Raw genomic sequence first — 13396 nt, 5'->3', positions numbered from 1 at the left:
AGTGCCGATCTCGCGTACAGAATTCGCCTTCGGAAAAGTAACATAGGAGGGTCCAAATGAATGGAGGGATGAAAGGAGGTAGGGGTATAGAGATGGGTGGGTAGAGGGAGTGTATAGAGGAGTATATGTAGATGCAAGTCATGTCCGGTGATCTCTCCACGGGGGCGTATAGAAGCGTCTGGTGGTAAAGTGTAATGTGAGACAGACGTGTGATAATGAAGCAGAAGGTGGTGAACAGCATGTTCAACCACAATACACAAACATCAACGGCATCGTGGAGAAGAACGATAAGAACGCAACATCCCATCTGCGAGGTACCATAAACCGGAAAAAAATCATAGAAAAGCCCTTGTACTCAGTCGTCGCGCGAGCCAACATACCCCGAGGTAACATTACCAATAAGGGTACAAAGATCGCAACGCGTCAATTCAACTTTGTCGGGAAAAGCCTGCCACCATGCGAAGGAAAGGGAATCAAAAAGACTGTCGTCCCGCCATCGAAGCCTTACAACTCTCCTACAGCAAGTGAGAGCAACTTTGGTGGCAAACCACCACCATGGCATGCGAAGGGGATCGGACGCACTGTTGTTCCGCCGCCAAAACCGCATAAGAAGTCTATGATAGAAGGAGGAAGCAATGTCGAGATCCTCGAAAGCATCATACAAGATGCTAAAGATATGCCTCGCGAGGCCCCATCACCTCCAATACTGCGATCTCCAATTCTTCGGCCTGTCAAACAGCGAACCGTTGCTACTGCCTCTCAACAAAAGTCTTCCCAATGTTCTGGGGAAACGGCTACATCGGACGGTTCAAGAGAGGGCAGTGCCTCCCAGAGTACTGCGGATGGTTCCCGGACTCCAGACCACCTGTACCAATGCTGCAATCCAACTCTGGAACCGACGAGTTGGTGGAGAGTACGCCAAATCAAGACGCCGAGAGATTCTAGTGTACGCTTACGCATACCTAATGGCGAGTCAGATGGTCAGAGGTATTATCAGACGATACTAGATGTTAAGACAAGGCGAAGGCTGAGTAGAAATAGTTTTGCTCTTACATGCGCGCAGTGCAACGCCAACCTAAAGTGCATCATCTATTGTGATGTTCGTGGGTGAAGACAGCGAACCGGCAAGTGAAAGTCGCCGAAACGTGCCTTGCTTATGACTTGTAGCAAGAAGACAAGATCACGGATGCCGACACAAAATGCCTTTACATCACTTACGTTGTTCGCGGGATAGATATGCGGGGATTTTTAACCCGACTGCATGCATGCGCCCCACGTGCGCTAATCAATTGGCGCAATCCCTCCGACGTACCGATACCGAACGGCATCCGCCTATCACGCCCACGTGTATCTTATCTTCCGCCATGACGACAATGTCAGAGGGATTATGAGGGAACGGGTCAAGCCTTCGACACCAAGCCGCGGTCGCTGCGTAAGCTCGCGCAAGCTTCTGCAAGCTTTGGCGACAAAAGTACCCCGTTCTATGCCGCGCACATGGGATTATTGCTTGGCTAGTATGCTTTGTTCCTGCAGCTTACCACTAGGTCGCTTCGTTGACGTAGGTGAAGGATGCTTAGCTTACCTTGACAGGGCTGGGTATAAAAGATGGAATTTCTTGGATGTAGTTGCGATGTAGTGTGTCGGTATCTAAGGTCTTTCTCATTTAAATTCCTCTCGTTCAAAGGGTATATCTATCTCAACCAACATGGCTGCACTTCTGGCATTAGGTCTCGCTGCTACAGCACTGGGTTATCCCACCGTGAGCAAGCATCACCACACCTCTCTCGAAAATGCTACGGATTACCTGGTTTCCGTCGGTCCTCGACCATACTACATCATCAACAACATGACCGACAGCCCGTTGAAACGGAAATTGCAGTCATGTGAAAACACACCAGTTTCCATCTCTGGATTTTCAATTGGACACCGCGGTGGAGGAACACTACAGTTTCCGGAAGAAACGATACGCTCAGAAGATGCCGGGGCGCGTATGGGCGCTGGTATTTTGGAATGCGATGTAGCTTTCACGAGCGACAGGGGACTGGTGTGTAGGCACGATCTGTGTGATCTACACAGGACAACAGATATTCTGCTCAAGCCGGAGTTGGCAGCGAAATGTACGACGCCGTTCACACCAGCGAATGCGACAAGTGATGCGAATGCACTATGTTGTACATCAGACATCACAATCGACGAGTGTATGTTCCACTCCTACCCCAAACATCCATATAACATTTCTGACTGACGAACTCACAGTCAGCACCCTCTGCAGTAAGCAAGATGGCATAAATGCCTCCGCCACGAATCCACAGGACTTCCAAGCCGGCACACCCCTCTGGCGCACAGAACTCTACGACACATGCGGCGAAGTACTAACCCTCGACCAATACATCGACCTCGTAGACTCCTACCCCGGCTACCGTAACTTCACTCCCGAGCTAAAAACACCACCCGCCGCTGTCCCCATGCCCTTCCAAGGAAACTACACACAGCAGCAATACGCCAGCGACATGATTTCCGCTTTCCGAAACAAGGGCATTGACGCCTCCCGCGTGTGGCCACAGTCTTTTCTCTATGATGACATCGTATACTGGCTACAAAACGACCACGACTTCGGCCGCCAGGCCGCTTATCTGCAAGAATTCGACACACCCACTGATCTCGCAGCAGGTATGGCCAACCTAACTGTTGCGCGAGCCGCAGGTGTAAACATCATCGCGCCAGCCCTAACCATGCTCCTATCCATTGGCGGCACCGACAACAAGACTATTGTGGAGTCTGAATACTCGAAAGCAATCAAAGCGAATGGCATGGATATCATTGCGTGGACGTTTGAACGATCAGGACCATTGGCTAATGTAAAGAAAGACGAGGAGTACTATTTCTCCACTATCGCGGATGTCATAACGCATGATGGACAACTCTATGAGGTACTTGATGTGCTTGTTAGGGAGGTGGGCATCAAGGGCTTGTTCACGGATTGGGCGGCGACGGTGACTTATTTTGCAAACTGTTTCGGGTTGGAGGGACCTGTAGGCGGGAGTTATAGTTGAGCAGTAGTAATAGTGGGAAAGGAAATATTTTGGGTCGCAATAAGAAGACCATACAAGGCTTTGATGAATTACCCGCTTCGTGTTGTGTAAAAGAGAAGACGATAGTTCGTCATGTGAAATACACAGTAATTGCGTCTACTTGCAGCCTGTCTGAATACCGTGGGACGACGTCTAAAAAGAGTACCAAACAAGATTTGTGTAAAAGCCGAGTGATGTCGTATGTAGAGCCAAACTACTGTTTTATCAATAAAAGCAGGGAAATAGGAAAGTGCACTCAAACATATTCCTTCTCAGTTATACATCACTCGAGGCTCAGAATTGAGACCTCACTTCATGATCCACACTACCTCTCCCTACCTATTCTTCATATAAACGCTGCAACTCCTTTCCAAACTGTCCGTCCACCTAGCTAAACTCTACCAATTCTTTAGTCCACCAGAGTCATGGAAATTCATCTCGGTAACTTGAACCACTCCACTGACTAGAACAGTATCCAGAAACACCGAGTGATGACCGGCCAATATGCACGTCACTTGACTAGGCACGTCAAGGCGCAATGTTTGCCGCATAGTTCGCGGTGGTCGAAGAGAACAGCCGAACATGTCGATCGTCATCACGGCAGCGACCGAAAACGATAAAAAGGCAATGAGGTGCACGGAGATCTAGACAGCGTTGTGGAGACGACCGGCAAGAATTGCCGGGTTGGATGGTCGGAGCTCGTATGGGAGTCAGTGAGCGGGTAGGTGGATGATTGCGACGGAAATGGGCGGTGAATGCAGCAGTATTGAAGCCGCAGATCTTCACGATTCATGCTAGGTACTCGTTCATTGAATCAAAAAGCAACATCACAACATTCGCTTAGGAATTTAAAGTTGATAGAACGAGTAATTGGTTGTTCATCTCTTGCTGTATATGTATATTTTTCTCCAACACATGTTTCAACGCAAATGTCGCAAAACACACAAAATGGTATTGGGGTATCTCCAAACTCCAGCTCCACCAGAGAAGTAGGCCGATCGCAAGTGCAGAAGAGTAAGCAATCATGGCAAGAGGGCGCATGCCACAGGCATCTTGGAACCAGGCCTCGAGTTGCACAATGAATCGCTTTTCGCATTCGCTGAAGCGCCTAAAGGGGGTATAAAAGAGTCGACTACCGAACCAAAAAAACAGTAGTGACCAAAACAGGGGGGTATTGCAGAAAGGATAGTAAGTATAGGAAATCCCAAAGCTCAAGTATTACCCAAGTATAGTGTGATCTCCACAGTTCGTCAATCGTCGCAGACAAGAGAAAGTGTGATTACAAAGGAGTGTGAGGGGGTAACAAACGGGGTTTAGGAGTTCCCAAGTTGGGAGCAGATAGAATGTAGAACGAGACCCGAGGACAAGTCCAAGGGGTTCAAAAAAGGGGGGATATGATGCGAAAAGCGCAAGAACAAGACGTAAACGGACATACATCCTCGTGATATGGGTTACAAGCAAAGGACATGAAGAAAGGCTTTGAGCGCGAGCGCTCGTTTGAATCAAAGACAGCGCACCAGTCGATGATGCAGGGGAAAGCAGTTCCCAATCTCTTACAAGACGAGGTAGCCAACACCAGCAGCGAGCGCAACAACCATGGCGTTAACCTTGACACTTGCGGCAGCACCCTCGAACTCAGCAGGCTTGCTGGAAGCTGGTGCACCAACAGTGGGAGCAGAAGCGGTAGGCAGAACAACACCGGAAGTAGCGTTACCAGCGTTGTAGCTGGGGATGATGGTAGGGTGGGTGGCAGAGATGGTGCTGGTGCTGTTGGCGGGGGTGTAACCAGCAGGGGCGGCAGAGCTGGACATGGTGACGGTGTTGACGCGGTAGACGGTTGAGGTGATGTAGACAGTGGCGTCGTACTGGCCTTCTTGAGCGAAAGCAACGGCGCAGAAGAGCGCGAAGATGGCGCTGAAGATCTGGGTGAAGGAACGCATTTTGGTGGTGGTATTGGTGGTTGTTGGTGGAGTTTGTTGGTTGGTGGTGAAGGAGGGTGTCGGTAGTGGTTATGCGACGAGGAATGCGCAAAAGCTTCGATTTCGAATCGGAAGATGATGGTGGTTGCAAGTGTGTATGCGACAGGTTATGCGACAAGTTGCGCAAGGTGTGAGACAAAGTCGTTTGTTTTTGTTGGAGATGATATGCGAGAGCAGTGTGGGATAGTCTGAGACCAAGAGAGAGTGATGTCAAAGATAGTGGTGGTAATGAGTGTGGAAGCAAGAAGCTTTAAAAGAGAGAGAGTGAGATATATCTCGAGAGAGTTTCTGGATCGTACGTTGTGAGGGTGAAGGGAAACAACGGCGAGTGGGGACCGCCCCCGGGGGTTGTATCGTGTCTTGAATCCTTGCCGCCTGCGCAATTTCCCTGAGAAAAGCGTAATTTCGGTCCCCTTTAAGCACTAAGGCAGGTTCGGCCACGCTAGCGGGTGTGCCTGGACAAGGAAGCTGCCGATCTAGCTGTTGGGGTGGGGACGTGCTGGCTTGGCACGACGGCAAATCTCTGCAAGCAACCCAGTCGTGACAGTCCCGTGCCTGCCTGAGTTGTGACTGACTACCGAGGTATCCACTTTAGTAAACGTGCTTGCACCTTCCCACCTGCACCCTCGTGACTGACGGGTAGTGACCTCACTGTTCTCTGCAATCGCTAGGGCAACCTGGATGACGATGCTGTCATCGTATTCGCGAATACACAAGGTCAACCCCCCAAAGCCCCAGCGCTCGAGTACCAAGTTTCAACCTTGTCCTCACGGGCTTCACCCCAGAGCACCCTCACACCCCATGCGTTCCACAATACACCAGCCTGAGTGTGGTGTCGCGCCGCACAGACGCTGAAACAAGTGCAGCGAATCGTGCCGTCGGCCTTCAGCTCTTGCCTCAAGGCGGAAACGTGACTGGAGCCAGCACGACAGATGCTGTACTATGTACACCGCACTTAGGCTCTTCGCTCCAGGCACTGGTTTGACAGCAATCGTGGCACGCTACCCACTGCGACAAGTGTACAGTCCATCCCGTCTGACATGACAAGATTAGCCAACGAGCGCCTTGTGCTGTCTCAGCCCCATCTAAAATAGCTGTTCACTATGGTTGAAAGGTCGACAACGTGGTCGGCGGCAAGACAAGGCAGCCAGCAACCTTGGCGCTCTGGATGCAGACAGTCACAACGAAGGAATGTCCCGATGGTGGTGTGGAACTCGCCAAAGAGAATTTCTTGCAAAGAGTTTGCATCAACAATGCAGCTTATGTTGTGACTACAAATCTTTGCGCAGTAGTAGCACGCGAGTGTATGGTTGCCCAGGCATGGCATCCTGCAGGAACAACAAATCGCAAAGACTTTCGCCCATATTCGCATCCAACCAGCCGTAGCATCGTGAGAATTTGACACACAGGAATAAGTCATAGCCTCGACTCGAGAAAAAGAATCTGAAATTACAATTAAGGGACCTAGCCAAGCGAGTATCGCTCTGATTGGCTGTATAGGCCGCACCACCCCTGCTATTAGTACAGCTTCCAAATGCTCATTTCCTGCCTTTGCACTGTCGCGACCATTGGCATTGTAGCCATTGGCAACGACGCCATTGCAAATCCAGGTCCTAACTTCCGCTCTCTCAAATGACAAGCCGCTCCCCGATGACAAGCCAAGCCAGACCATGGCTTGCCTTCGACCTTGGAGCTCTTTGTGCGCGCAATTCGACGTGACACGCATATTAAAAATTCGAGCAAAGACGCGCGCGCAAATTGGACAAGTAATTCATCTTTCGCACTCGCTTTCTGCCAGACCAATCGTCGTGTTATGCCGTGCCAAATGTTCTTGACGGCCCCAGTCGCAAGAACGGTCAAGACCGAGAGGGAACCACGACTCTGTACCACTGCCACGCGAAAAGTTAGTTTAGAGCACGGAAATGCAAACGCAGCAACCACCACAAGTTCTCCTTGGCTTCGTTGCCGGCACTTGAACATTTGGTCGTGTGCGTGCTAGCCATGAAACCAAGCTCTTTTCAGCAACGACTAGATCATAGCCCTTTTGCGCACATGTCAACTCCGTGCGTACTGAGGCATTCCACGATAGAACAAAGACTCTCATTCCATCCCCCCCCGAAAAGACTACGGCAAAATCCAGGGAGAAGGGAAGCAAGCGAACGCACGTACCTAGGAGCAAGAAGGTCTTGGTAATGTCTTCACACAATAGTTGCAAACGGCCTCGAGTCGTGAATGTTTGATCAGCGCGTCGCCAAACAAACAGACTTCAGTCTTCTTTCAATCGGCTTCGACCACTTCAGCGCTCTCCCACAAGCGACGACAGATCTCCTCAGCTTCGTTTCGGCTACGCGCTTGGTCGCTCTCAAAACTGTGTCCTCCGCCTTCAAAGTCATTCTCGTCGCGACTAGTCCTGCCGCGCCCTGCATCGTTGTTTTCGAAACTGACTCGCGATCTCCGCGAGCTTGCCCCATCTGTTTCAACGCCGCTTTCATTGAAACTTGTGCTTAGGCTGCTGGCGCTTGTTGTGAGGCCGTTTGCGCCGTGCGATGACTTGGGTATGCGCGTTTTTCGCGACATGCCAGGAGTTTGGTAAATTCGTGCAAGTGCGTCTGCGATAGGGTTGCGGTATCTTCGCACTACGTTGTACTCGACCGCGACGTGGTTGAACTGCTGCTGCAGACGGGGATCGAGGCGTCCCTCGCCATTGCCGTTGTAGTGGATGCTGGACTGAAGGTATGTGGGACCGCCCGTGCGGGGCAGCGTTACGGGAACGAGCTTCTGCGGCTCAATGTTGGACGACGCACGTTGGAGCATGAGTTTCTGCTGTGTCCGTGAGGGGGGCAGATTAGTGGGTGTGGTTGTGCCAGAGCGCTGAGGTGTCTTTAATGGCGTGTCTGCGCCGCCGTTGAAGTTTGGCATCGACTTGTTGCGCTTGCTCTTGTCAAGTTCACCTCCCTCGGTATCGTCCTTGAGGCCATGCCCGGCCATGTATGCACCATCGTGAGGTGTCCCAGCGGAACCGTCTCCGTCCATGAAGCGTGATACCAGATTATGTCCCGGTGTGTCTACCAGCGTAGACCCAACGGATCCAGCTGTATGACTGAGCAGGTTGTGACGGTCGGAGGATGATACGACGGTCGCGGCGACTGACGATGTCTGAGGAGGAAGGTGATGCGAGGAGCTACGCTGTAATAGTCGCGAAGTGATCATGTCGGCATCTGGAGGGCGGGAATGTTGGTAAGAACTCCCGCCATTCGTTTGCGTGTTGCTGCGCGTGCGATCGGTAAGCGTCTGAGCCGCCTGGCTGGGCGCCTCTCGAGTTGTGCCTGCCTGCTGTGTTGGCTCTCCTCTATTCTTCTCCATGTTGATCTCCGCCGCTCTATGTTGTGCTTCGAGTATGACCGAGTTGGAGCGTGTGTTCGACCGGGTAGTAGTAGGTGACTGCGATGCGCTCTCTTCGGTCCACCCGCCTTCCTCCTCATCGTCGTTGGGCATATCAAAGTGAACCGCAGCGTGCGGCTCCGGCGAACTTTGCCGAGATCGAGTGGGAGTTGCGAGCGCACGCTTGGAAGCAGCGCTTTCGTTCTTTGAGGACTTCGGCGCGTGTTTCGCATGCCCTTGCCGCGGCGGCAAATGTCCACTAGAGTGGTTTCTGCGCAAGTTCGCTTGCTGATTGTTTGCTCTCACAATGGCACCAGATGACGCATGACGTTTGAAACCTGGACGCGCGTGCGGGCTGCTGGGCGCCGAAACCGAACTGCCCGACTGAGAGCGACGGTGGTGTCGCCCCGTGTTTTCTGCGCCCTGTAGCGCCTGCTTCTCGGCTTTGTTCATCTTGTTGAGATTCTTGCCGAAAGACGTATTCCTCTGCACGCGTTGGCCGACAACATGATGGCGCTGGCTCTTGTGATGAGCTGAGCGATGAGGGCCCTCAGACGGCGACTGCGAGATGTGCGACTGCGACGATGACTGTCTGGTCATTGCGGTTGGCCTCTTGGGCCGCGAATTAGATTCATCCGCTGAAGCCATGCTTACGTTTGCCTATACAGGCGCGCTGCGTCGTTGAGCTGAGGTTGGGGAGCCGTTTGGCTGTCGGCGCTGCACGCAATGATGCGAGTCTGCGGTTCGTAGAAATGAAGTGGAGCAACCAGCCTGGGGTTTAGTTGTGCTGGCAGCCAAGAAATCAACGGACGGCCATGGAGATTCAATTGCGTACGTTGGAAGCGTTAGGACGTTGTACAGCGTGCCACGTTGGGCCCAATGATTCTCGATGGAGATGGTGGAGTGCATGGGCTGCCGTCAAATGAGTAGGCGGTCAAGACGCCCCAACCGCTTTCGGTGACCGCGGCCCGTCCCAACGTCATATGATCGTGGCCCCAACCCGCATTACTATCAATACAGCTGTCCGCTCTCACCTCACTCACCACACTTGCACGTCCACCAGCATTTCACTATTAAGTTGTATTCTCATGCCCAGTGTATGTGCACTATGTATTGTATAACCTTGGCCTTTGTTTCATACCTCGAATAGTTCTTGTTCCTCTTGATATATAACCACGCGCGCCTTTGCGCAATTCCTCAGTGTGTCAGCTGTAAGATTATATGCTCGAGGGTCTCTCTGTTATGCGTACGAAGATGCCAGCTCTCCAAACTACAACAGTCGTATAATCATGCACTCGATATGCGAGCGTATTTCCTTTTGTCATCTCGTTCGTCAATCGTAATCGTGATCTCGTGTCGCGCTCTGTATATGTCGTTTGCTGTTGCCCTCACTTCGAACTCGCTCCTCAATAATCGCTTCTTATATCGCAAACGTTTGAGCGAATCTCTTCAGCTTGCACTTCATCCCTCGTTGTAGCGCCGCACGCTGCTGACTGATCTGTCGTTGCGTAGGGTTCATGCCATCGATGCAGCCGAAAGAAGAGGTGGTGAGGATGGACTCGGGACGCGAACGGTAGGACGGCGGTGGTGGTCCTGAAAAGTATGTCGGTGCATCGGACAGATCGCCCATAGAGTCTTCGCGAGTGAGACCGGCAGCTGCCGTCGATGGTCGAGTGTCTTCTGCGCTTCGTGCCGTACGCATGAATATGGGGTTGACGCGTCGCTCAAAGACGCTCTCGGTGTCGCCAAGCCGCACACTTGCTGGTGTGCCCATGCGGGAGGGTAGATGCTTTCGCGACTGTTGGTCCACCGATAGAAGAGCACTTGCTCGCGTCGATGGTCGTGTGGTCGGACGAAGGAAGGACCTAGACCGAGACAGGAGCATAGGATCGGCGGCTTCCTGAGCACCCTCGTAGGACACAGCTAAGAGTGGCATCGACGCCGAATGTCTGTTGTGCTTCCGACCTGACTGGCGTTGAGACTTGGTGCGCAGAAGTGTAGGCATCTGGACCTGCATCTTCTTAGCGCACCAATGGAACGACCTTCCTTGCTGGCTTGTGACTGTCGATGGGCTGGCAATTCCAGATACCTCAGTCAGCGGAACGGCGTGCTGCGCTGCGGCCGAATCTCTGAGACCAAGGCTGGTCGCCGCCCTCCAGTAGGAGAGACCTCCCATCAGCGGAGGCGAAGGCGTGTTTATGCTGGCATCCAGCCACGCATCGACGTCCCGTATGACGCCTGAATTGGGTCTCGCTGGACGAAGTGGAGGTAGAATTGGCGGACGATGCGAGACCCGCGAGACCTTTATCGGAACCTGTGGTACTGCTGATGCATCCCCTAAGCTTGGTGCAGCTCCTGTTGAAGGTGCTGTGCGTGGTCGTCTGGGGGATATCTTTCGGTGCATCTCATCGGGTTTCTCGCCATTCTTCAGCGTCTGGCGCGATGCCACTTTGCGCAGATGTTGTTGCAGCCACTCCTTCGCTGTTCTATGCTTGCTATTCGCTGTGGTAATAGTCTGTTCTGTAGTTGTTGCCGTCATCCTGTGCGACTATGGAGAAACTGTTGCGAGAATGTCGTACGGTGAGTTATACACAGCGGTAACAGTAATGCAGAAGAGGTGGAGGTGCCGATGTAGCAGTGGCTTTGTGTGGGTTGAAGTGACCTCTTCGCTGGCGGCAGGTGTGAACCAGCTGCCATTGTGTATAATACGAACGCCATGGGGTTGATGAGGAAGGTGCATTCGTTGAGCGGCTCAACTGGCAATCACTTTCGATGATGAGGAAGGCACACTTTGGCAAGCTTCACCTAACGGTAGGCTATCATCATCTACAGGCCTTATGAGGTCTCAGACACTCTCAATTGATACCCGAGAGTTCTGTGTTCAGTCTACTCTCCACTATCTCACAAAGAATGGTTTACTGTTGAAGTCGTAGATTGACATAACGATGCAATTACCCCATCGTGTCTATACCCTTAATAATCAAAGTCTTCGAACACGATTTTCTGCCCTTCCAGCCACCCCGTAATTTCCTTCCTCATTCCCTTCCCAGCACACACATACCACGTATCAGCCTGCATACCTTGTACATCGCTCTTCACCATCCTCCTCTCGATAACCTTAGCTTCAGCCTTCACCTCATCTCTCATATTAGCCAACTTCCCATCCACACCATCACTCTCACCACCTGTCAAGAATACCGTCGTACAGCCTCCTAGCCCAGGGTACCGCCGAAAGGTATCCCTCACCAACCCCACATCCTCCTTGCGGATCGCCCAGAGCAACTTGAATCCTCCAGCCTCCAGATCCAGTCCACCAGCCTGTCCAAACAACGGTGTGACACCCACTCCACCAGCCACAAACACGGCTTTGCCCTCCCCAGCTCTCTCCACTTTGAACTCGCCTCCTACACCCAGAACACCTATTTCCAGCCCCGCCCGCTCATTCTGCTGGAAGAGGAACCTTGTCACAGTGCCAACCTTGCGTATTGTGATCGCGAACTCCTTCTCCTTCCCACCATCCTTGTTAGGGGTGGAGGAGATGGTGAACGTCCTGACAAAATCATCGTTCAAACTCTCCGGATCGTCGTCGCGCATATGTTCGTATCCAATGTCTAGTTCAGCGCTGAAATCTAGAGCGATCCATTGCCCTGGACGATATGTTATCCCATCCTTGACGGAGAAGGTGAAACGAGCGATACTAGGTGTGAGAACCTCTTTCTTGGTCAGAGATGCGATGGTTCGGGAGACGGACAGTGCGCTGCGTATATTTCCTTCGGAAGCGAGGGTGCGGACGAGTGGATTGTAGGGGCTGGGTGTTTTCTTCACACCACGGAATGGTAGACCGTTGGTCACAAATCGGCATTCAGAGATCGTGATTTTTACGGCTAGATTGCTACCCGGCAACAGGGCAGCTGCGTCTGCACCAGCGAGGATGTCAGTCGTGCCGGTCAGGTAAAGTACGTCCCCAGTATCGTAGCCTGGAAACGTGATACCAACTCTTGGGTTGAGTTGCAGATTACCGAGGGACTGGTAAAGCCGGTTTCCAGAGTATTCTGGGTAGACGAGTGAGTTTGAGTCTATCATCCGAACAAATCCCGCCGGGCCGCCGCGGTGGTTGACGTCCATATCGTCTTCTGTTGTAGTGGATAGGAAGAACATGTCGGCTTTTGCTATAAGTGTTTTTCCTTCCTCTGACAACGCTGAAGATTGCGATACTAGTTTTGCGGTGACGAGCGCTGGGTATATCTCATATTGGTTGAGATACTTGGGACAGTTTCCCAAACTTTGTTCGATCTTTGTGACGAGTTGGATCTGTTGTTGTGTCCTGTCTTCCTCCCCTTCGACCTCAACGTTGACATTCGTTGATGTTCCTGCGATCATACGACCAGCAACCTTGACTCTTTTTCTTGTCATAAGATCGATGGCTAAACCTGCTACTAACTTGCCACCGTCTTTTGCTTGGGTCATTTCGCCCTTCTCACCATCGCCCACGAGCGCTTGTACAACAGGGTCATTCTTGTCGTCAACGAGAGTGCGCGTGCCGATGAAGCCTCCACCAAGCGGTTCGGAGAAACCGGGCGTGCCGCCCCATAGAGTCGTCCATGGTCGAGATTGTGCATCTAGGGTCCCGAAGGCAAGCAGAGGAGCGCGTTGGAACATGAAAGTGGCTTGTGGTGTGAGCATAGCAGATGTTGGGTTGTCTTGAGGAGGAACGCGGAGGAGGCGGTGCATCTTCTCTTCGCCCTCGTTCCAGGGCATTCCCATTGAGAAAGCCATACCACTGGGTTGTAGGTTTGATGTAACGGGGACTGCTACGTTCTGGCTATCCAGCTGCTGGGAGTCTTCCGTTGCAGCTCCGTCATATAGATAGCTTCTGATGCTGCACAAGGTTCCTACATGACATGCTCTGGAAGCGAGGCTTATTCATCTGAGTGTTGCCATCAGCGTCCGTTTGAGTAAGCAAGT

At 52.1% G+C, this 13396-nt stretch overlaps 5 protein-coding genes across 5 annotated transcripts; 1 reads left to right on the top strand and 4 right to left on the bottom strand.

The window, feature by feature from the left end:
* Window positions 1-1705: 1705 nt before the first annotated feature.
* Window positions 1706-3053, top strand: ALTATR162_LOCUS1084 (uncharacterized protein; the record flags this gene model as incomplete). Its single annotated transcript, XM_043308679.1, has 2 exons — window positions 1706-2198; window positions 2257-3053. The coding sequence occupies 2 exons, from the start codon at window positions 1706-1708 to the stop codon at window positions 3051-3053; spliced, it is 1290 nt and encodes a 429-aa protein (XP_043164614.1).
* A 1571-nt stretch (window positions 3054-4624) lies between these two features.
* Window positions 4625-5011, bottom strand: ALTATR162_LOCUS1083 (uncharacterized protein; the record flags this gene model as incomplete). Its single annotated transcript, XM_043308678.1, has 1 exon — window positions 4625-5011. One exon carries the CDS (start codon window positions 5009-5011, stop codon window positions 4625-4627), a length of 387 nt encoding a protein of 128 aa, XP_043164613.1.
* Window positions 5012-7327: 2316 nt separating this feature from the next.
* Window positions 7328-9031, bottom strand: ALTATR162_LOCUS1082 (uncharacterized protein; the record flags this gene model as incomplete). The annotated part of the gene is made up of 1 exon (XM_043308677.1): window positions 7328-9031. The coding sequence occupies one exon, from the start codon at window positions 9029-9031 to the stop codon at window positions 7328-7330; it is 1704 nt and encodes a 567-aa protein (XP_043164612.1).
* An 820-nt stretch (window positions 9032-9851) lies between these two features.
* ALTATR162_LOCUS1081 (uncharacterized protein) lies at window positions 9852-10970 on the bottom strand (the record flags this gene model as incomplete). The annotated part of the gene is made up of 1 exon (XM_043308676.1): window positions 9852-10970. One exon carries the CDS (start codon window positions 10968-10970, stop codon window positions 9852-9854), a length of 1119 nt encoding a protein of 372 aa, XP_043164611.1.
* Window positions 10971-11404: 434 nt separating this feature from the next.
* On the bottom strand, window positions 11405-13207 carry ALTATR162_LOCUS1080 (uncharacterized protein; the record flags this gene model as incomplete). Its single annotated transcript, XM_043308675.1, has 1 exon — window positions 11405-13207. One exon carries the CDS (start codon window positions 13205-13207, stop codon window positions 11405-11407), a length of 1803 nt encoding a protein of 600 aa, XP_043164610.1.
* Between the last annotated feature and the right edge of the window lie 189 nt (window positions 13208-13396).

Source organism: Alternaria atra, assembly GCF_907166805.1.
Source record: "Alternaria atra isolate CS162 genome assembly, contig: 21, whole genome shotgun sequence".
Classification (NCBI taxonomy): domain Eukaryota; kingdom Fungi; phylum Ascomycota; class Dothideomycetes; order Pleosporales; family Pleosporaceae; genus Alternaria; species Alternaria atra.
This window is presented reverse-complemented; position numbering and strand designations above follow the sequence as displayed.